Below are 27,359 nucleotides of genomic sequence, written 5' to 3'. Positions count from 1 at the left end.
CACAGGAAATGTATTTTTGTGAGGACTTCCAGCCCTAGCAGGAGAATCAAGCCAGGAGGTGGCACTCGAACTATCACCACTGTGAGCCATGCCACCTTCTTGGTGGGACACGGATTAATGCTGAAGCAAAAGCAGCTAAAATAGAGCACTAGGATACCTGAACTTGTTCCTGAGTGCAGGATACCTGAACAGGAAAGTGTTCAGCCTTGTATACAGAAGATGAGAGGTTCAAATAATGCCTAACCTTGGCATGAATTGCAGAGGAGGAGATCAGGCTGTCTGATCCTGTCTGGCATCGAGATTTGTGAGTCTGCATGGAAGCCAACAGACGTCTTTGCGGTGACTCCAACAGGGCTTGGGGTGAGCTCCAAGAGGGCAGGTGTCTAGTTTCAGTAAGAATCATGTCAAATCTTGCAGTGACTGGCAATGTGACAGTTTTGGCCAGGAGCAGCCAAAACCTGAGCTGTTTGCTGCACTCCCTGTATGTTTTTTCAAGCTGGGCCAGTCAGAAAATACACTGTCCTGCAAAACATGCTATTACTTTGGTTTTTTTTTTCATTCAATTTGAATTAAAATATAAAATAAAACCCCAAATTAATAAAACAGAGCACTAGATTTGGTCAGTCAGGTTACTATGTTCTAGTAAGTTAAAAACCCTTTGGTTTATTTTCATAATTTTGTTTTGCAGGGATTAGCATGGTAGTTTCTCCAGCAAATAAAGAGGTTGTATAGTATGGTGGAAGCCATGAGACTAGAAAGGACCCTCTGGCTTGTCCAAGTACTTGCCATAATTTGTTGTTTCAGTCAGATAAACCAAACAGAGTACAGGGATTTGGGGTGGTTTTTTTTTTTTTTGGTGTTTTGTTTTGTTTTTTAAACTTTGCAATGAAGATTTGATCCTGAGTGAGTGTGTGTGTGTGTAATTTCAGTGCAAAGCTGAATTAGAGCCTTTTCAAGTGGACTTGCTGTTTGGCAGATAATAAGGCATACCCTAAAAATAGAAACCGTTATAAGTGACAAAAATTGGCAGGGAGGACTTGGTCAGATGCATGTTTGGAACTGCTTTTAGTTTTTTTTCAACTCAATTCCGAGTTAAATGTCCCTTTAAATTAATTACAGTAATCACAGTATCCCTAGAATATCAGTGGGGAAATTGAAGCCATGAGCATAATTTTAATATTTCCTGAATTCTGAAAAGAAGCTGAAACAGCTAGCTGAAGCAAATTTTTGCATACAATGAAAAACGAATTCCTGACCAAACTGGGTAAGCTGAAATGTCTGAAAGCAAAGAGCTGTCGTGAAAGTGCTGGCAAACTTCTGATTGTAATGGAGTCAGTGTCCCAGGGTATAAAGCATTCTACATTTAATATCGAGCTACTGAACCGTACTCCTCAACCTAGCTCAACTCACTGGGCTCTCATCAAAGTCCTGTAATGACACTCTGCTCTGTTTAGATGCCAAGTAAGTCTTGAACTAGCTCCAGAGCTTTTTCAGCAGCTTCAGCTGCGTACAGACGTTTGACTTTAGGAGGACAGCTAGTGCCTAGAGTTTGTGGCATATAAATCCTTCCTTTTGTGTACTGCCACACTCGTTAATAATCTTATGAACTTTTATAAACCTAATTAAAAGGCTCTTACATGCTTAGGAAATCGTGGCAACAGGACTGAACCAGCAAAGCAAAGCCTGTCCCTGGTGCTGCAAATCCACGTTGCCTTTCTTTATTAATGATACTTAAACAACACATTTAATTCGATGCCTGCTATTGCTTGCCTCTTTGGTTTTATTATGGTATTGACTGGAGTCCCCATCATGTTAGTTATGGTCTGTGCACATTACTCTATGCAGGATTTTTCTTTCTGTGTGTAGTTTAACGTATTGACTTTGCCAAAGGGAAGAAAAAAGTGCGTGTATCCACTTAAGCACACAAGTAGTTATATCAATTTCTGTCCATTAAATATGCATACACACATAAATATACGCAGATAAAGTTGTTTGCAGGCTGTTGCGGGCATGGAATTAGGTAAGATTTGAAAACAGTATTTGAGAAACCCTTTCCAACATGGAGATCCTGTTTCTGGGAGCAACTCTGGGCAGGAGCATTCCTCGCTCAGCCTGTGCAAAGTCCTATTGAGCATGGTGTGGCTCTGTGCAAGTGTTGAAACAACACTTTTCAAAGGCATTTGCAGATTTCTAGGACTTTTTTTTTTAGTTGCTTAGAATAAACTTTGTTTTCTAGAAGAGCATTCTTTAAAATGTTTTTTTTTTTCTTTCTAAAAACATCTTAGTTCTGTTAGTCTTTCGGACTTTGAAAAACTGTTTCTAGTTATTGGGTTTTGGGGTGTTTTTTCCCTTTACAACCCAGGCAGTGACTTCCTGAATATGAGCAGGAGGGTTATTGAGTAGTTCATCTAAAGCAAAGAAAGATTTCATTCAACCCAAAGATGCAGCAAACGTTTTGGTAAAGGTTTTGATACCGGTTTTGATCAAAGTCTGGGATATATAACATGTACAGTTCCAGTACTTCCAAATGAAACTTGAACTTGAATCTTTGCAAATGTTCAATGATTGATTCTGTTTACAAATACAAAAGTGGGTGTTAATACATATATGCTTTGTCTTTATTTACCCTTCCAAACCTGCCCTCCGTTTCTGCCATCCGTTCCTGTTCAGTGGTGAGCTCTTCCAGAGGTGTCTCTCTCACCCAGTATCTCTAATAAACTCAGTTAAATTGAGAACAGAAATGTGGTTAAAATCAGTAAGTTGAAGCATAATTTGTTTTCCCAAGTTGTTTTATTTTTACCTTGGGTACCAGCATCTCATAATAAAGCATCCATTGTGTGAGAAACCCAGAACAATTAAAAATGGAACATTTCTAATGTGTTTGATTAATTTTTGTCTTTCAGTCTATCCGAGAAGTCACGGGCTATGTTTTGGTGGCTTTGAATCAGTTTGAATACCTGCCTTTGGAGAACCTGCGCATCGTCCGTGGGACCAAACTCTATGAAGAGCGATATGCTTTGGCAATATTTCTTAACTACAGAAAGGATGGAAACTTTGGACTCAGGGAGCTTGGCTTGAAGAACTTGACAGGTAAGTGAAACTCACAAGTGTTATGGATTAGTTGCAATAAACAAATGAGCTTGTTGAATATTTGCCCCAGTGCCCTCGGACACTTGCATTCTGGAAATAACAGAATACCACAAGAAGCTGGCAGTTGTGTGTTGTTCGAGAGGCTTGTTGGTACTTCATTTCATTCCTTTTTTGGTTCACAACTGTACTTTTCTTTGTACTTTCATACAAAGGCTGTGTATGGAAGTCATGCCAAGAGTATATTTGAAACAAAAATAGTTGTTGAAAGAGTAGATGAACTTTTTTCTTAGTTTTGAGGACATGAGCATGCTGTTTTCCTCGTGATCTTTGGTTATTGCACATGTGTTGCTTCAGGTGTTATGTATTTTCTGACAAGTTAGCTTAGCTTTAGAGTCCCCTCTGCCTCTGCTCTTACTGCTGTCTGTGTCACCATTGCTCCTGCACTGGGGAAGTGGGAGAAGAGGAAGACGGTGGGAGGAGGAGACTGCATCTTAGGTGTATTTATTTTTAGAAGTCCCCTTTCTAAGCATAAGTAGTGTTTTATATATAGTGAGACAAGTCCTTTTTTTTCTTGAGACAAAAGTTTAAGCTAAGTCCATGGTTTTATGTTCATCTGTAAATTCAGGGCTGGATCATGACGTGGGCTAGATCAACATTTGGTTTCTCCCTGCTGAGATCTACAGTCAGTGGTTTGGGAGATTAAAAATCGGCTAGATATCACTGGACTGTAACTTAATAAAGTGCAGGCAGTGGCAAACTGTTTAGGGAGTTCACTTGGAAGTATTTTATTTTTACCTGGTTCCTCATCAGCTGTGATCATTTCTACCCTAAGCTTTGGTGATTGTGAAATGGCCTTATTTCTGCTAGTGGCTAAATGCTGACTGAAAATCACTGACCTGAGCTGGGTGTGGAGTTTGAACCTGAGTACAGAGAGGTGGGAGCCTTCTGAACTATATTTAGGCACCCTTCAGTCTCTGCTTTTTTCATGTCGCAGTATTCAGTGTGGCACACAAGTGATTACAGTACCCTGTTATTCAAGCCTCACCATGCTGTAGAGCTAAGCTTTCAAAAACAGAAGGGAAAAGGTGGCTTGAAATATTTTACAAAATAAAACAGTTTTGGCTGACACTTTCTGATCAGGCTTTTTCTCCTGGTCACATTTTTAACAATTTTCTTTACAGAGACCATCATGCTGATATCAGAGTGCTTCCGAAGGTCCGTAAATCCCTGCCATCTACAGCTCTTTTCTCTATCACTATCATAATCCAATTTCCTCCTCTTCTGTTCCCACATTTCTTCCCATCTTTCTGATTTAGAGTCTTCATTGTGACAGTCTATGCCTTCACATAATACAGAGCCATAGCATTGGGCAATAATAGTGTTGCCTGCTCCTTCATATACTTTTTCTTGTCTGTGGGTCTCAAAATGCTTTGTAAAAGACATTAGGCTGAGTGAAATTGAGACAAAAGGTGATGTGAGACTGAAGCCAGAGAAGGACTAGGACCTTTTCCTCTTGGGTCTTAGGCTGCTGTGCTGCCAGGAAGCGAGGGCTGTATTTTCAGTGCTTGTTTAGCCATGGCTTTGCTACTCAGTAAGATAAAAAACCTTATCTTGTAGGCTCTGGCTCAAGGTTTCCTTCTGGAACCAGCTGCCCTGCACCAATAGGCAGTTCCTTTAACTCCAGAGATTCTCTCTGGAAGCTGCTTTTATGTGATAGGCACAGCACCTAAACTGCCCAGCTAATAGCTTGACTTTCTTTCCAGATGTATTAAGAAAACATGCCTTAGCTCAGCCTCTGAATCTTTCCTAACATGAGATCATCACAGCTACTTCATCTGATTTAGGTGTTTACAAAGCCCTCTGATGGAATTATTTGGCTCAAAACGTGGTGTTGTCTCTCAGAAGAGAAGTGCCCTAATAACACTAGCTTGTCTCCACTGAGCACTTAAAATAGCTTCTGAGTGCTGGGTATGAGCCAGCGTGTCCTTCAAAATACTCTTAATACTTTCTAGATAGCATGTGCTAGGGCCTCATGAGTCTCTTCAGCAGCTGTTCTTTGACTGTTTTCTATACTGGTTAAGATGCACCTGGCTATTTTAACCCATAACCTGCTTCTTGTTGCAAATGCAAGTCCATTTTGGAGCATATTAATACTTAACTTATTTTCCTAACACATCCTTAGCATTAGTAACTGCATAAAAATAACTGGTTTTTGTGGGAGCCGATGATGTTGCGAGGCTGCGACAGATCAGCTGTGTCTAAATCTATCCTGTGTCTACCAACTGCTCCATATTTACATGAGAAACAACCAGTGATTTCCTAAATTTAATAAGATGAAGCAGACCCTGTAGGCTTACATCCTTCAAGCTTCTAGTCCACTGCAGATTTCAAGAGACTGGCTTTGAGTGGTGCATCTCTTCCACTTGAGTGAAATATTAACATAACTCCTGCCTTGTGTGTGAAGAACTGGCTTTCCAGGGCTTATGCCTTGTTCGCAGAAGTTTGGGAAGTTCTGTTCTTCTTTGTGCAGTGTCTGGTTGATGGGATCCTGGGGGTGTTTCTGCCCAGTACTGCACAATATACAAATACAAACACTTCTCCCTGTGTTAAATAAATGAGGAAGCTGCTCTCACCTGCGGATCATCCTAACTTAGCCAGAGACAGGGTTTCAGCCTCCTGTGCAATGCCATTGCATTATTTTCAATGTGTTGTTAACAGCTGTGTTTTTATTACCAGATATGTCTGTCAGGTTTTCCTATTTAAACGCAACTTTAAATGCTTGGATTTCCTCCCTTACACTATAAAAAAAATGACAGCTGTGGAGGCAGTAAGTTTTATCTCACACAGAAAACATGATCCAGTTCTCACTCATGATGTCTGTCAACCCAAAAGGCAGTTTTGTTTGTGTGGCTCGGGCCAGGACCACATCCTGAAATTCATGTGACACTTGCAAAAATCCTACCTATAAAAATTCTTTTCTCACTTGTTATAAAAACTTAGCGGTTCCCACAAAAGTGTCAAAACCAGACATTGAACTAATGACGTGGCTGCTGCCATCTCAGCTGGACTCACCTCAGCTTGCAGATTCAGCTGCCAAGTAGCCTTAAAGTGAAAAGGAAAGTTTGACGTACTGAACATATTATTCAGCCTGAGATTAGCAGAACAACCAATACTGAGAGAGGAGGTATGCCACCTTCTTCCATTCATTGCCTGTGAGTTAGTGCAAATCGCTCCTGTCTTCCCCAGGTAGCTAGGCAGTCAAGCTTAACTTATCCAATGAAAGGGCATGATCATAGTTCACGCTTTGAGTACGCCGAATATAGAGAATACCTGATGGCTGCGTTTCATTACAGCGTTTATCTTCATGAGTGGGGAAAGAGGGATGATTCAGAAGTGCCAAAACCACTTATGAAGCATCCCATATTTTCCTCTGAGTGAAGATGAATAAGAGAGATCTACAGCAAATGATGTATCTTTGACTGAGCAGTGATAACCTCATCTTCCCTATTGGCCCTGGGAACAGAGGCTCCCCTGTGTGTGCCTGTGCAGCCACTGAATTCCTGTAGTACATTAGCATAAAATCATAAAATGGACTTAGCACTGGTTAGTTCAGTAACACAAAAAATACATAGGTTTTTATCTGTTTGTTTTGAAGGAATGCAAATGATAAGATAACTGCGGTTCAAGTGACAAATGCATGTTGTAGCCGAAAGGGTTTGGTCGGTGATCGCCAAAGAAAGGAAATCTAATTTGATGAGTGGAAGAATCATAGGGAAAGGACCGTCTTCACCAGGTGTGGAAAGTGATCTGTTGTAAATTTCCTCTTCTACAGATCTTGTAATAGGGTTTTTTGGTTTTTTTTTTTTTTTTTTTTAAGGCTTTGGTTAGATTTATTTTTATTGGTTCTATAAAACAAAATTTTTAAGTTCTATGATAATTTCGGTAACATTTTCAGTTTATTTTTTTCCCCACAAGAAACAGAAAATGCTAAGGGGTGCTTTAGAGGACAGAGGGAAAAAAAAAGAATATCTCTTATGAAAAAGGTTGCTTTTCAATGAGCTTCTTGGGATTTTTTTTTTTTTTAACAAGGACTGTTAATTTGCTATAATTAATATTGTAGCTTGATCAGATTGGAGGGAGGGGCATGAGAGGAGTCTAATTTTCTTTCAGTGTTGTTGACTGGTTTTGGAAACCATATTTAGATGCCAGTTCAGGACCTGAGCTCCTTCAGTGCTGTGTGACTGCACATAGAGCGTTTCTGCAGCAGGGATTAAGGTCACCCCCTTTTTATTGCCTTGATCACAAAGCCCTCAGCCTGTGCTAGCAAGAACTTTCCTCGGACCACAGGCACGCTGCACGAATCAGTGCTTAGTTTGTGGTGTTTAGAGATGTGAACGGCTGTGTGTGGCACCAGACCTGAGTGGACAAGACCAGGGTACCCTGATTGTGACACATTCCTTAATCGCTGCAGCTTTTCTACTAGTGGGCCAAGCTGGGAAGAAAACAATATGTAACTTGCCTTTGGCTTCCTGTGCAACAGGTGGACAAGGCATCACATCTCTCTCCTCAGAGAGGTGTTGCTAGGATACATGGAGGAGTGAGGAGTTTGTTTAAAAAATCCCTTTGGTACCCTCTGCATGCAGGGCTGCTGCAGGAGTTATCTGCCCTGCAGAAGAAGCTGCACTGGCTCTGAGACTGCCCAGGAGTGCTCCTTTCCGTGTATCCCTGGAGCTGCACGGCCCACACAGGCATTTGTATCCCAGCACCTCTTTGCTGACTGGCTGGTGGGTGGGAGCAAAGGGAGGAATACCGTAAGCATGGCTCTGCTTCCCTTAGGAAAGGAGGGCTCTTCTGTGCGGTGGCACAGACCTCAAGGGCACGGTGCAGGTCCCTGCCACAGGTTCCCCCTTGCTCCTGTTGCCCCTATGGAGAGAAGGGCCAAGGCTTGTGGCTGCTCCCATGCTCATAAATGCAAGCATGCCTGCTAGCGCACGTCCGACTCCTCTCCCTCAGGACACTATTAGACAATTTTCTGGGAGGAAAAAAAGCCCCATTCCAGCTTCTGTTCTCCTCACACATCGTAGGCATGATTTGACAGCCAGGAGAGTCCAGAGACCGATCTCTGCTGGCAGTCGGTAGGCAGCCGCCCTGTGCTCAGCACGGAGGCAGTTACTAGCGTGGATTCAGGCTGCTTCCTGCCAGTTGACAAGGGTGCCTGGGAATGCTTCCGGGCACTCCTCAGCCTATGGCTGCAGATATGGCCCCGAGGAATCCCAGATACGGGACCTGCAGGCTGAGGAGTAACTGCCTCCAGCTAGCAGAAAATTGCTCACAGGTGTTATCAAGGCAAATAGGGGTATTGTGTCTGGCTAGAAATAAATACTGATTTTGAGCCCTATGAGATTTATACTCATGAGTTTATGTTCAGTAACAAGAGTGGGGCATTGTTTTTTAAATTTCACTAAGGCTAGAATTTTGTACTATCTTTCTGAAGGATTTGCATATGCTTGTATTGTGCTAAAAGGTTTAACTACCATCTGTGATTCTTTGCAACTTGTTGATCAACAGTTTATGCTCAGTTTTCATTTTTACAAAGCACTTTACTGTTTTCAGTTCTGTCTCTGGTGTCAGAAATGTGCAACCTTGTTTAGAATGATTATGTCGGGAATTAAACAAAAAGCTCATCATAATAATTATAAATATTGGTAAGTGTTTTTAACTGGAAACTCAAAGGATCCCACTGAAAGTTGTTTGCTGGTGTCCCTCTGCCCCCCAATATTTTCAAATGAACCATGAAATGCATATAGTGAATTGCAAATGGTCTAAAACAGTTTATTGAAAGTGACAGGCAGAATGTTTGATGTGAGGCACCGATGTCATGCAGCAGGATAACTTTGCTGCGCAGTTTCTCCTGCAGCAAAACAGGGCTTAGAATCATGCGGAGGAGAAACTAGGCCAAATCCTTAGCTGGTGTAAATTGGCTTACTTGCTTTAACTTCATAATGAACTGAAATGTAAATTGCTCTTTACTTTCTTCAGTGGATAATTTAATTCACGCTTTAATTTATAAGTTAACTAGTGCCTAACTCCCACTTAAGCCCTTTTAGGGATGTTGTGTTCAGGGTGCTCTCTCAGGATTAATACCAGCTAACGACAGCTGACTCGAGGCATGTCTGCACCGTGCAGCGGGGCTCTGTGCAGGGATCCTTGAGCTAGCATCAAGCCTAGCTAGCTTTAGAAATGGCGTTAATCGCACCACTCTGGTCCTGTGCTTGGACTAAACAACTCGGCAAGGTGGACACAGGCAGATCGCTCCTCTCTAACTGTGGTCCCTGCAAACAGAGGCACGTTGTCCTGGGATTTCTTAAGTATATGGATGCTGTGTAAAGATCAGTAGTGGACTGGGAGGAAGGACTACTGTCTAGAGTAGACAGAGGAAATCCTTGCTAGCCCCGTGATATTGTACGCATCTGCTGCTTTCTGTTGTGAATCATCACTTCTACAACGGAGCTGATAATGTTTAATTGGACTAATTTTGAAAGTTTGGTATGAAAATGCTACCCAGGGAGGATCTGGTGTGATGTGGAATTCAATTTTTGACACTGACAAATGTTAGTTTAAATGTCATTATAAAAAATATCCAGGTATGCCGCCATTGTCACCTGATAATGCTGTGTAAAATAATAATGCCGATCTCTCACTTTTTCTGGGCAGTTTCTCCTTTTCCCTGCTCTGCAGTAGTTCCCTCTATCTGTGCACTTGTCAATTATGAAATAAGAAATTCTCCTTGTACTGTAAGCGTAAAACACCCTTTAGCTTTTTAGAAATATGGGCAATCAAGATAAATCCAGTAATACTGAAGCCTCCTAGTAATGGAGTAGCTTTGCCTGACTTCAGTGACTTGAGAGCTTTAGCAGCACAGGGCTTTCTCTGGCTACATGCTTTGCGGGGAGTTAAACATCTGAACAGAGTAATCCCTCCATTTCAATCACATGGCTCAGGAGTGGTTGACATTACGAAACACCCAACTTTGGCAGACAGATCTGTGTTGAGCTACACTATAACTTAAGTAAAATGCAATAAGTGTTACAGTCAGGAAGAAACTGTACGGTTTACAGCAACAGCACTGCTGAAAAAAAATATATCCCAGCTTCTCACCAGCTTGGAAAGGAAAGGAAGAGCTGGATTGTACTCGCACCGCCCAGGCCAAGTTCTGGTATTGACTAGATATTTTAGAAATTAAAATCCTATTAAAATCCATACTACTCCAGTAGTGTATCTTCTTCAGTTCAGATGAATGAAAGAAGTGTTAATTTCAGTGGGTTTTCTTCCCTTTTTTTTTTTTTTCCCCTCCCCTGTTTCTCTCTACAGTCTTCTGAATCCATTGATTTTCTTATTTCCTTCTGACAGGCTACAGCTGACAAGGAATTCGGTGCTTGTGTTATATGGGGAACGTAACGTATCAGCACTCTGTAGCAAAAGGCAGGTTCCTGAGCAAGATAGTTCAGTTGCCACGGGGTGGGGGGCTCTCTGTGTCTGCCCGCAACAGGGGTGTGAGCCACTGGTGGGGCAGGGGAACCAGCCTCTGGCAGCATGGGGCTGCTGACGTCTGGGGCTCAAAATGACATCAAACTCTGGGGATCAGGTGTCAAGTTTAGTGCCTTTACTTAAAGATCAGCAAAGGCATTTCAATGGCTTTGCAGCATGTTTGCGAGGTAGTGTATGTCTACGAGGCAGCATGTGCTTACGGACCTAGATTTAAACCCAAATCCAACAGTCAGCTCCCTTTTCTAGCTTTTCTTACCAACCTATAGGAATAAGGAGCTGGGGTTTAGGATGCTGTTCATTGCAAACACAAAAGTCCCACTGAGTTCAAAGAACTTTGACTCAGACCCCTAGGTTTACACAGTGGAAATAATTAGTGTTCCTAGGATATTTTCAGGCCTGTGTATTTTCACATCCTTTGCTGATGAGGGAAATTCCCTAGAAACCCTATATGGAGGGACTGGAAAGGCAATGAACCAAAAACTTTCATTTACCACATCTAGCTCCAGGGAAGCCTCTGCGGACAGAGGAAGCAGAGGAGCCCTCCCAAAAGCTCGGCACAGGGGCAAGACTCATGTAGCCTTCGCTGCCTGCAGGCTGACAGAGGCAAGTGCTCCCACCTTCTGCTTGACCAACTCCACCCCAGGCTGCCTGTTCCTTTCCTGCGCACAAACCTGTTCTTTGCAGCATCGCAAGTGTCAGCCTGGCCAGCACTGGGACTAGTCTTCTCAAAACCAACACGGGGTAGTTTTAACCTGGGTGAGTCTGCAGCAGCCTCGAGACGTGTGGCAGTGCAGCGCCAGCAGTGAGCAGCAGTTCATTAAGGGTTTATCTGAAACTCAGTTTGATCACACAAGCTTTGCATGTTGGGATGTGAAAGGGAGATGCTGCTGTTATGAGGCTATGTTGTGTGTTAGTCTATGAAAGAAGAAGTTCCAACAGATTGAACTCATCTGCAGTGCTACGCTGACAGGTCCTGCCTGCAGTTTCCAGGGTGAGGAAAACTCCTGTTAGCTTACCCACATGAACACTGCTTCTGAATTGGCACACAGATAGCGGCAGTTCCTGATGGGGAGCAAGGAGTTCACCATCAGGAGCTTTCCTTAAGTGACTGGGGGAAGTAAAAGGGGCTGACAATTACAGCTGTCTCCAGAGACCCTTCCTGGCCTGCCTCATTTGCTACCCACGCCCTGCCCCATGAGAGTGGATGTGATGACAGGGATGCGTCCAAGGGCAGCAGTTCTGGGCGTGCTGTGATTGTGAGTGTGCTTTGTAAACAGTGAAACACGCAGCTGCCTGCCCTGCCTTTCTGCGAAGTCGCTGAGATGGGCAGGAAAAGGTAACCTCGAGGGGAACATAAAAATAGAGATGCAGACCTGCAGAAGGAAGGAAATCACAGTGTGAACAGAGGTAAGAAAATGGGAAATGCCCAAGTATTTCCACAATCTAATGGTGGAGCAGAAGGACTCACCTGAACGGTAACTGCGTTACAGATGGAGGAGCAGACAGGCTGTGCAGGAGTGCATCTGATACAGAACTGCTGGAGTTCGCTGGGACTTGAGACTCCCTGATCGGTCCAACCTAGCTTTGCAATAGCCGCTTTCCATATAAAATGAACTTTGATTGGTCTGAAGTGACAGCCTGAGGTAATCAGAGCGGGAGACAGGTAATGCGTGTGGACGCAGAGCTGTCCGTGGGCTGTAGGGAGCCTTTGTGCATCGCTAGGAATGTACCTGCAGGCGTGGAGTGTGGGGGAACAAAGGTATCAGATGAGGAGAACACGCTGGAGGCTTTTTTCTTTGATATTTGGAAATTGCTCAAGGGGCTGTCTTCTCTGAAACCCCTTTGCCTTTTTTTTTTTTTTTTTTTCCTTCCCCTTCGTGAAACTTTCATGGATGTGCTTTCATTTCTTTAAGGTTTAGAATCCAGAGGGTGTCTGTCTGGCCAATTGTTGTGCAAACGCTGTGCTCATGCTGGAGTTTCCCCCGAGAGCTGACTTCTGCCTCTCAGAAATAGCGTAGCCACGTGCTTTGGGTTTGAAACCAGAGGTAGTCCCAGTGCAGGGGCACAGAAGGAAGGGCACCATCAAAGACGTCTCTGTTTACCGTGCTGGAGAGTGGAGATTATGGTAGCTTTTTGGGTTTTTCCGTGGTGTTGTTTTTTAACTGGTCAGCTGGGCATGCATTCAGATCTATGCTAAAGGCTGTGAAAACTCTGGGAACTGGTCCCATCCCAGTGCAGGGGCTGTAGAGTCGGTCAGGTTCAAAAATGGCTCTGGGGCACAGGTACCTGAGGGCAGGATGCAGAGGCTGAGTTTACCTGGAGAGGTTCAAGATGTTCTTGCTGGGACTATTACACAGGGTGAAAGAAGCTCGTCTGCTCCAGTCTCCTGTATGTAGACTTCATTTTGAGCTAGTAGCAGATTTCTTGAGAACTTTTTAAAAAATGAAACATGGCTGACAGGGAAGCTTTCTGTGAGAAAGGAGTAGTTTAAAAAACAAGGGAAAAGTGCAGTTTGTCAGGCACCATCTTTCATTTAAAAGTGAAAATGTATGGATTATGATATTTAACAGCTTTTCATGCTTTCTTCTGTAAATTAACTTGCATTTTCAACCAAACAAAATAATTTGTGTTAATTGAACAATAATAATTGAATCTGTTTTAGCCTTAATTTTCTTTTCCATCAGATTTCAGCTGACTGAAGTATATGGTCTTGGCTTGTTTACCTGATCATGGAAGTGCAAGGTTTTAAAAATCCTTACAAAGAGTTGAAAAGTTGTTTTCTCCTCATATTTGATCTCAATATCCATCATAAGATACTTCCTTTGTTGTAATAGCGTGTCCGATGGAAAATACATATACAGAGCAAGTTGTAAATGAATCGGCTCAGCTGCTGGTTGTGATGCTGATCTGTCAGCAGGGTTTGACATGAGCTACCTGCTTCTTGGCAGGGTAAATTGTCTTCATTCGGGAGCTGCGTGTTGCCATGTTTGACCTGAACCCAATATATTAGCTTCAGACTGCTGTGGCTGTCCCTAGCAATGACTTTCGCAGTTACACTGGATGCATAGCCCTAACTTCTGTGCATCTATGCTAAGTTTTAAGCGATATGATGAACTCTGGGCTATCAGTATGTCTCTGGTTCTAGAGTGGAGAATTAAATGCAGGAGCACATCGTGTCTTGGAGTGGTGCCCATGGTTTACTGTTGTTACAACTTCTTTTTTAAAAGCCTGCTAGTTCGTTTTCGGTTTTGTGGTTTTTTTTTTTTTTTTTTTTTTTTAGGCCAAAGCAATGTCAAATAAGTGCACCTGAATTAGTGGTGAGCTTTAGGACATGACTGCATTCGTTCCCTGGCTTGAGGGCCCAATCCAGATCCTACTGAAATTACTCTTTACTAGTTTTGCATGAGAAGCGAAGTGGATGTGTAGCCCAGGAGATGGGTTTCTCGTCTCTGGTGGAGTTAACCGAGTTTCGTTTCCATGAAATAGTAATGATTATCTTCCCCTAATACTTGAATTCTCTACAAGCCTCAGCCAGTTAAAGATCTATTATCCTGACCACAGTGTTGCAAACACTAATGAAAAAATGTAATGCAGAAGAGGGGCAAGCATTAATAATAATAAAAAAGTTGTAATGAAGAAAAGGATGAGACAAATACAGGGAGAATAAAGGCAAAGCTCCCTGTCCCATTCGTGACTCATGGGAAAGCTGGGTTGGACGCAGTTGAATGTGCCCTAGACTGTGCACGAAAAGGCTGTGGAAGAAGCCCATGGGGACTGATAAAGACTTTCCCTCTTGTTGAATCAATAGTTACAAGCCATGTTCTGGGAGAATCAGATATTGACCAGCATTGGCAGGACATCCAAAGCCTGGCGTGTCCATAGTATTGGTGCTCTCTGCCAGCCTCACCGGGACAAGCAGGAATTGTGTTTTGTTCCGAGGTGGTGACACTCCGCTCCCTTCCCCCCCCCACCCTGAGAACGAAGCACTCTGCTGGCTCTTTTTACAGACCAAAGCACTGTTTGTTTATTTCTTTAACAGGAGATGTATGCTGTTCTTCAGACAGATGTCCAAGTCCTGCTACTGACCGTCCCCCCAGCTGGTGTTTGCTCACAGTAACATGCAGGTGCAGTGTAGGAGTTCTGAAATGATGTTGTGACCACACGACTATGGTTTTCTTTGCTCCTGCTGAGTTAACTATTACTTGTGGTAGCCGTACTACCACAACTTAAATGGCAGTCACACTGAAGTGCTGATACAGGCCGGTTCCAGGTGTGCGCTGTAGTGCTGCTGTCAGGTGAAGGTGACAGTCCCAAACCCTTAAGCAACGACTGGACTCGGAGGCCCTTCTGCTTTAGAGAGTGCTGATTGTTAAGTGAGACTTGGTGTCTTAAAAGGAGGCACCAAGCTAAAATATGCACAGGTTGCAAGGGCAGCATCCTCCTCTGTGTGTTTCAAGAAGAGCTGGGAGGTGTATTTTAATGGCTGTGACTGTGTAACGGCTTCATCCCATGGGCTGTACAGTTACTGTGCACAAGCTCGGTAAATCTCACAACAGCTCCCATTTCATCCAGGAGCAAGACTTCTAGATGTTCAGAGCTGAGTGGTTTTGATTTAATATTCAGAAGCATTCAGCTTCCCAAATAAAGATAATAGTTTTGCTAGTTGAGAGATTATTAATATCTTAACACGACCTTAGTTTTAGCCTTTTATTCTAAAAAAATTCTTACCCCAAACCAGCCTTGAAGTTTGTAAAAGTAATCAAAGCTCTGCTGAGCAAATTTGACTATGCTGATGAGTTGAATGAGCTATGACCTCTGCTGACCTCATTCTGCTCCATTTCCCCTTCAGGCTGGTAGCAGTGGCTGGAAGTAAACATTAATCTGTTAATTTAGCCTCTGGTGTAAATAGAAAAAACATGTAATTGCAATTACTGTTCTGTCAGTGGGCCTGTCCAACCTTACTGCTTTGCTTCTGAGGAAGAAGTGGCAGTGTTGCCTGTGTGCTTCTCTGCTCCGGAGACTTGCCATCCCGCAGGATTTGGATGGTGCAGATTATTGCTTGCTTGTCACAACAGGAGGGCCAAATGTGGCCTGGGCTTCCTGGGCGTATATGCTCCAACATTCCTGTTTGCTAACTCTTCTTTCTTGCATCCTTCTCTGGAGGGAGCTGCCTTCCATCTTATTTTTCGTTGGGTGTTTCTGGGAAGAGATGAAGTTTGCCTGTATGGAGACAGGTTGTGACAGGTTATCTTATTGTGCCAGTCCTAGGAAAGGAACTGTGGGGCATGGAAAGAATGTCCTGTTGTGGAGGAAAGGAGGGTTGGAAGGGACTGCCTTCGGTCTGGTTGAGTTCAGATGTAATAGTTTTATAGCCTTACAATACCTTGCTGGTATCCAAAGCAAGTCAGAGGTCTTTACATGAGCAGCATGAGAAAGCTGCCTTGCTGCTTCTGACTCGGCACAGGCGTAGCCTTGAAGATGGGAGCTACGCTGTTTGCAGCATCTCAGAGGTTACTGGAAGAGGTCACTGTCTCTCTCTTGGTATTAGCATGTGACTGGTGTTTATGTGCTTTGGCATTGCATAACGGCAGTTTCGCTGACCCAGCACTGGGCGGTTTGTGATATGAAGTTCTGATGGCTGATTTCACATCTATCTTCTGTGGGATCTGAGAGAGAGAGAGAGTAGCCTGCTTGGAGATACAAGGGTTGCTTTCCTCTGTGCTTTTTCTTATATGGGTAATTAGTGTCATCGTCTAGGGTTTAAGGAGAGCCCACAAAGAAAAATACTTGGGTTTAACTAAAATTGCTCCTTAACATGACTTGTTACATTGAAACAAATCCCACATGAATGTTCTTTTAAATCCATTTACAAGTGCCTTGTATTGATTTAGCCTACTTCAGGAACTCAGATGAGCTAAATTGGTGTCTGTGCACTAAGTTACGTGCGTTCGCTTGGGGCTTCGTACCTGCTGAACTGTTTTGACGTCAAAACTGATTTTAGTTAAACCGATGCAAGCCTTATGTGAAGAATAGGCCTTTTTTTTATTTCTTGCTACTGCTTTGACCAAGAGCAAGGTGAAAATTTAGGGGAGAAGTAAATGCAACTGAAGGGGAAAAGGTGTCTCTTGCCCTGCTGACTGTAATGTTGGGATGCCTTACTAACCTTGTCCCTAATTTTGACCTTGAACTGATGCTAGCATTGCGTGAATACCTTAGCAGCAGCCTCCTTTCTGCAAGGCATCTGCTTGAAAAAGACCATTTATTTAACACTTTTGCTCCCAAATGCACTGTTACCTAGCATCTGGAGAAAGGAAGAGGGACAAAAGGCTTACAGACCTACTTCTTTACTATCTTGCCTAATGCCTCCCAGGCCAAACAAAAACAATTAAGAGCCTTTAAGCAAATGTTTCTTTCACTTTTCAGATAGTGCCTTGCAGCTTTGGCTGAGCTTGGTCTCTCTTTGTCCTATATACCAGAGTTTCTTCACGTGTTAACCTGACAGGCTCTTTTTATCTCAGCCACGAGAGCTAATCTTAAGCCCCTAAACTAACACTTGTGACCAAAACTCTGCTCCACTGACAGTGTGGAAAGGAATCGAAGCCTAACCTATCATCTTCCTGAGCTGGCCGCTGGGCCTGCAGTGAGAACCATGGTTTCTCTTTAATCCTCCATGAAGACAGGATGTGGAAGATGATTGCAGGTGTGTGAGTTACCACAGGTTCATGAGTTGCTTCTTTGTAAGTTATCACTCAACAGTTGAGCTGTGATAACTGGTGCTGTACATGCTCTTTGTGCCCTAAATGTCTTACAGGAATGTGTTTTGCCTTATTTTTGCATAGGATTACCCGACCTATTACCAAGGTTTTAGATGGTGGGACAGTGTTATATGGCAACAGCACAGTCTCCTGAAACTACTTCTCTTACCTGTTGAGAAAAGTGTTTCCTAAATTAGGGGTTGTATTCATGTTTTAAGTAATGAGTTTACAAGTAAATTTAAACTTCTGTCAATGTTAGCATATAGACCTGAGCTACTTTTTTTCTGCAACATAAGGGTCATCAGTTTATAGAGGACTCATCTGTAAGCAGCACTTCCCAATCATGTCTCAGAAACTCATAGAATAGTGGAAAAAATAGTCCCTGCTCCAAGTAGCTCAGTGTGATTAAGTCAGGAGACCATCGGTGGACTCAGAGAGGAGGGTAAAAGCAAACACAAGGAGACAGAGCTGCTTCTTATGACAAGCATCAGTTCTGCACATCTATAGCTACCAACACAGCCAAGTTTCAATTCTGTATGAAGGCAAAGAAGGTTTGAGGGGAAGGATTTTAAAGTACTCGATGAGATCATTTGCTGGACATCCATATCCTTGAGATACAGCACAGAAGAAAGAACAAAAGATGTTTGAAAACGTATCTTGCGTTTTACACATTAAGACGTGATGGGCTTATTGAAGGTAGGAGAAGATGTAAATAGTGCATGAGAGAATGACAGGCTCTGTAAGATCCTGAAAGTGAATAAACTTTGCTTTTATTTGATGTGATGAGGAGTCATAAAATGGAAGGAGAAGAAAAAGGCATGTTTAGAGCGGTGAGCTACAGTAGTAGTCACACAGTGGAATCTGGAAGGAAACAGAGAAGGGTGAAATTGTTTCTTGAAGGAGAGATACTGTTGTATCATGAGAAGAGCCTGGACAGGAGCTCTAGACTCAATGGCAGACAAAAAAAGACTCTGTTAGAAAGAGAGGATAGAGGGGGCATCAACTGTGTCCCATGGATTGAGACTCTGGAGAAGATGTGAAAGGAGATGGGACTCTAGACTGCTAGGTAGTCTGCAGTACTGGCCACAGTGGCTGGGGCTGAAAGAGAGGGGGCAGAGTGTGCGTGGGAGAGGAGGAGCAGAGTTTGTTCTTTGTGATATAAACATTTGTGGAGTATCTAGCCTCGCACTTAGAAATGTTTGGTGTACCTCTAATCTGTGATCACCATCTTCAGATGTATCTCCACATGCTCAGTACCTCCTGGGAAGTTTTGTCAGGGAACTGCGGATGCTGAGAAGTTGGGGAGGATTGTCCAGCCTCACCTGCTGTCAGACTCTGTTCTTTCTTATGTCAACAAACTGTCATGCTCAGGTATGTCACCAGGAAACAAATACTGGCTTTTGTAGCACAGACCTATTTCTGATGAGATACGCGTATCCCAGAAGGGACAGTTTCAATAAAAACACAGGGAAGCTGCAGTGGTTGAAGTTTATATTGTGGGGTTTTTTTTGCTATCACACTTGATGCATTGTCTAAAGGGATATGTGAGTGACGTGGTGAAACAGGGCTGTTTCAATTATGCATCACCCAAACTGATACATACATCAACAGCAAACTGATAAGGCAAACAAAGCAGGCAACCAAATAACACAGGCATGAGCCACTCCAAAATAATAATGTAGCAAGAACAATAGGGGAGTAATTCACAGCTCCCTAAGAAATTTTTGCAGTTCAGAGGGGGTGAGATAGCAAGCAGCTATTGACTGGTTTCCTTTCATGTTTTCCACCTGTCTGCCATGTGATGGGGAAGTGTATTGCCTGAATTCTTGCCAGAGCTTTTTGCACTGTTGTCTTAAAAGGCTCGCTCTGCAAGAAACGATCCTAATGGAAGCTCAGATGCAGATATGAAACGTGTACAGGAAATGGAAGGAGAGTGACAACTAATTTAAGTATGGTTTAAACACTAACTTTTAACTTTTGTTACATGTAGATGTACAGGGACAGCTCTGGCAGTTCCCTGACCCCTGTGGGCTGCTCTGGCCCAGCAGAGTGGGGTGAACCTGGCAGCTCCCCAGCACAAGGGAGTTCGTTCCCTTTGGGGTCAGGCACTTCCTGGCAGCGCCAAGGCTGGGAGGGAGAGGGAAGGTTGGTGTGAGCTGGCAGCGTGCTCTCAGGACAATGGGCAAGTGTCTGTCTAGCACCACGCAGGTTTTGTCCAAGCTGAGGTTTACAAGTGTATGTGGTTGACGAAGGTGTTTGCTAGAACACAAAACCTGTAGCATATGCAGCACAGGTGCTGCCTCACGAAGCACCAAGTGGCAACCTCAGTGTGTGGAGAATTTAGTAATTCTGTGGCCTGACAGTGCAGGGTGGTTATGTGTTCTGCCTTGTCTGCACGAGTGCTGAAGCGCGTGTCTGCATTGCAGAAGGCAGGGATTTAGAGCCCAGCTAGCTGCCTGGCTCAGCTGCTCTTGGCAGTGGGAACAAGGGAATCCAGCATAGGCCACAAAGGCTTCCCCAGATTTGGACTGCAGGCCCAAAATGATCTCGGTGCTACCCAAGTCACACTGTTCACAGTAGGAGATCTAGATACAGTGATTGCAATACAGACGTAACCTTTAAATGAGAAAAGACGTTTTGAAATACTAATCTGCTTCGAAGTTGTATAGTAGTTCACGTTTGATCTGCAGTCCAGACTTTCTCAGAAAGCTCTCACCAGCTTGTCTGTTGTCCTTTCAGCCTCAAGGTGAATGAAGAACTAGAGGAATCAACCCACAGTTAATTTTATTCGCCTTTGTTTTTAGGGTCTTTCTTAAAGGAGCATTTCCGTGCTGGAGAGATTTAGTACAGGTATTCTTTCCAAATACACTAAGGCCTGGGATATGTTTTCAAATACCAAGTGGAGTAAGAATCCTGACTGGCTTGTGTCTGTGTGGAGGCACACATTGCTTGCTGTTTCTGTAATGAACCAAAGAGGATTGACTGCAATACAAAGCTATCACAGTCTAGGGTTTATAGGGGCAAGTTATGCTATTTCCCTTGTATAGCTTCATACCATTTGCAGGATTAAAGGGTATTCCTATGTCTCTGTCTTTGAAAAGCCAAGAACTTAGTAATATATAACAGATTGGCAGCATACATTTGTACATTTATGGAGTTTGGTTTGATTCTGTTAAGTGTTAGAGAGGGTTGGAGAAACAAATTTTACTTCTCCAAGTCTGTTCCAAACACAGATAGAAACAAACTTAATCGGTGTAAGTAAAGTGTAAGTGTCAATAAAGTGCAAGGGCTGCATCAAAAGCAGCGTGGGAGGTGATTCTGCCCCGCTCTCGTGAGACCCCACTGGATGCAGTACTGCAGTACTGCATCCGGTTCTGGAGCACCAACTGTAAGTAGGACACGGACCAGCTGGAGCAAGTCCGGAGGAGGCCGTGAAAGTCATCAGAGGGCTGGAGCACCTCTCCTGTGAGGCCAGGCTGAGAGAGCTGGGGCTGCTCAGCCTGGAGAAGAGGAGGCTCCGGGGAGACCTTATTGCAGTCTTCCACTACTTAAAGGGGCCTACAGGAAAGATGAGGAGGAACTTCTTAGCAGGGCGTGTTGTGAGTAGGACAAGGGTTAATGGTTTTAAACTAAAAGAGGGTAGATTTAGATTAGAATAAGGAAGAAATTTTTTATGATGAAGGTGATGGCACACTGGAACAGGTTGCCCAGAGAGGTGGTGGATGCCCCATCCCTGGAAACATTCCAGGCCAGGTTGGACGGGGCTCTGAGCAACCTGATCTGGTTGGAGATGTCCCTGCTCCTTGCAGGAGGTGTTGAGCTACGTGACCTTTAAAGATCCTTTCCAACCAAAACTATTCTATTATTTTAATTTTTAGTTCTAAGTAAGAGAATGGTAAGAAGAAAGTTTTCTAGTTTCTTACTTCTCTGCATGTGCCTGTCTGATCATCCTTTCAGCTTACCAGTTTTCTTCTACTTTTTTTTTTTTATGACGGTATTTTAAGTACGACTTTGAAAAGCCAAAGACCTAAAATAATAAGCCATGTTTTCAAAAAGTGCTGAGAACCGTATTTAAAGCATCTGAGTCAAATTAGTAGGAGTTAGCCATCTAAATACCTTTTAAAATGATATGCACTCTAGGAACACAAGTCTGGTTTGGAAAGGGTGGAACACACAATCCTGAGGTCTCAGATTCCAGTGTTATTCTGAAAAAGAGATTGAACATCTTAAATTACATAGACAGGTTTGGAAAAGTCAATTTGGAGATTCTTCTTAAAACCTTAGGTGCTGAAGTTTTGTGATGACCTGAGAATTTCTGCTTCCATTTAAAAACAAATAAATTCATTTCTAGCCATCAGAAATGTGGAGTGAAAATGAAAAATGCTGATCCTGAATTCCAGAAGCTAGAATGCACGTATGAAAAATAACATTGATTGTTTTTAACATCTCCGCATTTTTTAGTCATGACGAATAGGGGGCTGACTGAGGTCCTGGAATGCTGGGGGCTGGTTATGCCACATTTGTAAAAATAGCACGTCTAGCAAAGCCAAAAAAGCTGAAGGACTTTTCATGCCACTTTTTATTGTGTGCTTGCAGGGTGGGGTAATGTAACATACTTGTGCTTTTTAGAAGGTCCAGGTACTGAATAGGAATTGCACAAGTCACTTCGGTGAATATGTTGTAGATGATGAAACTTTCTGTTGTTGGCCACTTTCCAGCCAGCACTATCTGTTGATTACAGGCAACGTGTGGGAATGGAGTCATAAACAACCTCTTACTTTGGCAAAACCAGAACACTAATCACTTTTGTATTAGCTCCAATAAATCCTGAAAAAGTAAATGTTGTGGATTAAAAAGATAATAATGTGCTAATCCTTTCTGTGGTCACTGACCATTTTAAGCTGTTCCATCTCTCATGCCTGAAGGATAAATCCTCTGGCTCTTGATGAAAAGCTAGATAGTGAAGTACGTGTGCACATCAAACACCAGACTTATTATCAACAAGTGCTTTTTTTTTCCTCACCACTGCAGATAATTTTTTATCCACTTTTACCTTCAGTCCAAGATCTCACTTTTCCTTGCTGCTTTACCCCGATCTTCTGTCACCAGGACTCCTTCATGGCACAGTGAAGAAGAGATTGTGTTAAAGAAGGAGCTTCCTCAGCTCCTGGCTGCTGATGAGGATTCTAGAGCACTTTCTGGCAGAACATCTCCTGTACTGAAACAAATACATGAAATTCTTATGAGGGCAAAGAGACATAAAGGTCACTCATTTCATAGAATAAGTGGATCAGAAAATTAACAACAGACTGTTACGAACACACTGTGGCACCCATTGAAGTCAAGGGAGGGGTTCTCCAGCCTTAAATGGGCTTTGGATCAGGCCTTGCTGGGGTCGACCGTCTCCTCTGGGAATGGAGCTACCCCTACACTAGAGCCAGAAGAGGGGGAGAGAGGGTAGCGATACACCTAAGACTTGGAGGTGATGCAAACAGTTTAACAGTTGTCAAACTTTCTTCCTCCTTTAAAAAAAAAAAAGAAAAAAAAATCACAGCTTGAAAGCACTTCTGACTTTAGGAAATTCAGTAGCAGTTTCAGCTGCATGTGCCGGGCTGAGACATGAAGGTAAAATCATTATTCAGATCAGTTTCTTCAATAAATATTTTTAACGAGTGTATCAAAGCCACAGCAAGTGCCAGCATGGTCTGTAAACCATTAGTGACAAGATTGTTCGCATTATACAGTGGTCAACACACTTCTGGGTTTTCATGTTTGGCACTGGAAGTGGTGTTTTTACTTTGCAAGGTGAATATTGTGCTTTACGCAGAAACGCAGGAACCGCATAGTGCATGGAACAAGCAGTTGATTAAAGATTAGAATAGTAATGAATGTATTAAATTGGAATGTACTCGGATAATTGATTAATTGGTGCAGTCTAAGCTCCTTGCAGAGCATTACATTCATTCTCTGTTAAATCAATCTCTGTCTTCTGTCCAAGCCTTGTGATTGAGAGCTGAAAGGCATGAACAGCTTATTAAAGTCATCCAGATGGGTTCTTCGGGAGCAGAGGGAACTGGTCAGTGCCCAAGATCCCATTTGCAGCCTGTTGCTTGTGCTAGACCTCACGCTTACATTTCAGCAGTATCACAGGATTGCAGGCAGATGGAAGATGTAATTAGTAATGCTCTTATCTTCCCATAGCCCAGTTTTGCAATTCTACTACCTTGTTGCTGAGTTTTTCTTAAAAACAGAACTGTGGTCTCATGCAGAAAGAAATGGCACAATGACATTTTAATTAGCGTGTTTGTCCAAGGGAATATATGATTGCTGTGAGAAACTGCAGCCTGGGACAAGAACCATACATTCCGTAGCAACACAAGAATGCCAGAAAGGACTCCCTTATTACAATTAAAAATCACATAGCAGCTGAAAGCCGCAGACTCATTGCTCTGGGGTAACACCAGAGCAACAAGCTCTGTAAAGCAACACTGTTCAGGACTGGTTATTGATGACCAGGGAGAAGAATGAGATCAGATAGGACAGGCTTCCTACAGAGCCTACTTTATGAAAAGCTTCTGTTTCCCAATTTTAATAACTGTTTGGCTCTTTGTAAGGAACGATATTTTAGCTCCTTTCAGGGCCAGTGGAGGAAAAGTGTACAAGTAGGTCAGTGAACTTGATGGAGCACATAAAATGGATGGCAGACTTTGTGCCTTTTATGAGTTTTCTTTCAGGCTTTTCAAGGTCTGTGCTGCCTTCTGCTTTCCTGTTGTTGTGCCACTTCTGCTGTCATCTGGTGACTGACCCCAAGTCATATAGATCGAACCGCATTGTGTGTGCATGTACAGTATGTGTTTAGAGGATGTTAGGACCGTTACCAGCCACTCACTGGCTTTGATCTGTCAAATGTCGTAGAGAGATGGGAAAGCCCTTCTTCTGGGAATGCTGCTCCTCTGATCTTCTGACTACCGTGAAGAACTGCACCTCTTTGTGATGTCGTTCTCCCTGGTGACTCTGTCCCACAGGGATGTTTCAGGCATTGAATCTGTTTATCCTTCTCGCAGTTTGTTGAAAACAATGAGTGGATCTTTTTTGAGTATTTAAAAAAACACAAAGTGGAGGAAGGTGAACTCCTTGATTCGTAAGCAGGGCATAGGCCCATCCCTAGAGTAACTAGCATGCTCTTCTCTTGTTTTGTTATTTTTTGGGGGAGTATTTCAGCAGGCTGTGGGCCTAGGGTTTAGAAAACTGACTGCTGAAAAGTGAGGCACTTACATAAACCAGTAATTTCCCAAATATTAGGAGAAGCATATATATAAACAGAACTAGGGCCTAGAGTGTTTTGTTTGTTTCTAAACCCTACAAGTATGCAGTTGTTTGACTGTGTCTCTTATTTTGATGCCTCAACGTAACCTTTTAGGAGGCTTCCTTTCAGTTGCTACTTTAAAAATGGATTGTGTGTCTGGCTTTTTATTTCTTACACTACCTAAAGCTCTACCAAAACCCAGTGACATTAAACATTTACTACTGTTAGCATCCAAAAATTACAGCTTAATTTCCCACCATGAATATTCAGAGTTGAGAGCCCATAACATGTAATATGATAAACACCCAGGCTGCTGCGTTCGCTTGCATAGGAACCATTTATTATCAGCAAACATGGCTTTGACAACCACTTTGAGGCAACACTGCTCTATATCAAATATCAACAGAATTAGCATGCATTTTCATGTTAATTACTGTAGCGCACCATGCCGTGTGATGGCCAGGGAATGCAACAGGGAGGCCTGAGGTTTGCCAGTCACTTGCAATGTAGAATTCAGCTAATGCGCGTTTATTAGCTCTGAGGAGCAGCATTTAATGAGCTGCTAACCTCACGATAGGCCTGCTTTCCAAATGGTTACCAGGGCCTGCCAACTCGTAAGTAATGTATGAGAGAGAAGGAGGACACAGCGGTGGGTTTCTGGTGTTCATTAGGCAGTCACAAGTGGCAGAGAGGGTGACCCTGTGGTAATCTCTTAGAAGTGGAAATAAAATGTATGTTCCACTGACAGGCTCTTGGGCAATTATGATTACAACGCTATTAACCAAAATGTATGGGAAGGAAATATAAGCATGGTTTGTTTTTAAGCTTCTGGTTTTTTCATCTTTGAAAACTTTCAAGACTTTGAGTCTTTGAAAACTTTATGAAAGTGCTGTTCATTAGTAGCACCATAAAAACACGGGTGTTTCCATGGGCAGATACTCTTCTGTAATGTAGGGATAATTGTAAACTAATAAATCAAGTACTCATGTTGTTATGGAATGTAATTAGAAAAGGAAAATCCTTCATAGTCTTCTCTTCCACATTAGGATGGTGTAAATATGCTTAATAGCATCACTGTAAAACATCCATTTCAAGAATACTTAGTGTAACATTCAGCGTAAACTGCTCCTTTCTGGGTGCTGTTGTTACTTTATTTATTGCTGTAGTATGGCTGCTAGTTTTGACTGGCATACCTGCTTCTCCACTCTCTTAATTGTTCATTGTATTGGTTTATTGTTTTAATCAGGACTCCAAGCTGCACTGAAAAATGAAAAGGAGCCCATTTTGTAGAGATAGACAGTCAAATCTATTATCTCTGGTTTCTTTAGGCGACTGTCTTTACCAGTCTCTCTGATACTGAAGCACTGATTGGGGACAACAATTTACCGCTAAGGCATAATAAGTGAAAATGTAATAAAATGTCACCAGGCACTGCTCATTTGCAGTTGTTTGGCTAAAAAATAGGTTTCATAAAACTTAGGTGAACTTGGAAATCACCTGAACACATTGCTTCCTAGATTTATGGCTCAATAAGCCTGCATATATGCTCATAGCCACTTCAGAGTACTATGACAATTCATCTCGCCTGCAGTCAAAAATTGTGCAGAGGGTTGCAATCAGATGTGTCACAGAGCATCTTCCAGGCAGCAGACCTTGGCCTGAGGCTCCGGAGACGTGGCTGCTGTTGTGGGTACAGGCACCCTGTTCCTCTACAGCCTTTGACAAGTTGTGTCTCTTGATGGTGCCTTGTGTTGCCCAGCCTTGTGGGGGCCCTGACCGCCCTGCTGTAGGGCAAGTATTTAATGACAATAGTACGTTTCCTTTGTGGTATTCCCAAATTCACATTGGCGTGTTTATTCCCACAAATACGTGAAGTGGCACCCAGCTATAAGAGTTTTCCCCCAAATATGCAGCAGTATACAAAACCCTCCACAATTACCAAAGCAATGTGAAGAAAACAAATACGGCCCTATCAAAGGGGATTGCAAACTCACAAATGACTCAAAACTAGTTTAATCCAGTGCTCTCCTGCGAGCTGCCTAACACATTTTAATGCTGGTGTCTCAGAGTGTGGACTTATCTTCAAAAGAGGGACAAAAGTGGCATCCCTTCTCAAGTAGTCTGCTCCGATTACTGCCTCGGATATTATTTCCTGCATGTTGCTGGCGCTATTCCTGAGCAATACACTCTGTCCCAGGATAGCACTGAACTTGCACAGAAGAGATGAAGGCTCTTGCATTGCAGTTTCAGACACCTGTAGCGCTGCCCTTGCTGCTGGCAGAAAAATGCCTTTCTCTTTTCTCTGCTGGTCTGAAAAGGCATTTTTTCACTCCTGTCTGCTCATCAGCTGCTGGACTGGGATGTTGTCCTGCCTGTGGCAGGAGGGAGGCGGTGGCAGTCTCTGATAGCGTTAACAGGATGGGGAATGGGCAGCTGAGCCGCACCCCGGTATTTCATTATCGTTGCTGATTACAGAATTCATGTTTGAGAGGAGCTTACTTTTAATCTTGCTCTCAGTAGGTATAAAGCAGACTGCTTGCATGTTTCTGGCCTGGCATTGCGCGGATATTGAGAACAGAGGCGGCATTTTGTGGTCAGAGACGTGATTTTCTTCTGATACTGTCTTTAGACAGACATACTTCTAAGCTGTTTCTGGGTTT

The 27,359-nt window shown here is 43.0% G+C and overlaps 1 protein-coding gene across 1 annotated transcript in view; it reads left to right on the top strand.

The window, feature by feature from the left end:
- The window catches only part of ERBB4 (erb-b2 receptor tyrosine kinase 4), a 395,635-nt gene that overhangs the window by 89,743 nt on the left and 278,533 nt on the right, over positions 1 to 27,359 (top strand). Inside the window, exon 4 of the mRNA XM_086751200.1 lies at positions 2,904 to 3,090. Coding sequence (XP_086607326.1) covers positions 2,904 to 3,090 — 187 coding nt within the window. The remainder of the gene's footprint in view (positions 1 to 2,903; positions 3,091 to 27,359) is intronic.

The sequence above is a fragment of the Chlamydotis macqueenii genome, chromosome 6 (genome assembly GCF_036417535.1).
Source record: "Chlamydotis macqueenii isolate bChlMac1 chromosome 6, bChlMac1.mat, whole genome shotgun sequence".
NCBI lineage: Eukaryota > Metazoa > Chordata > Aves > Otidiformes > Otididae > Chlamydotis > Chlamydotis macqueenii.
This window is presented reverse-complemented; position numbering and strand designations above follow the sequence as displayed.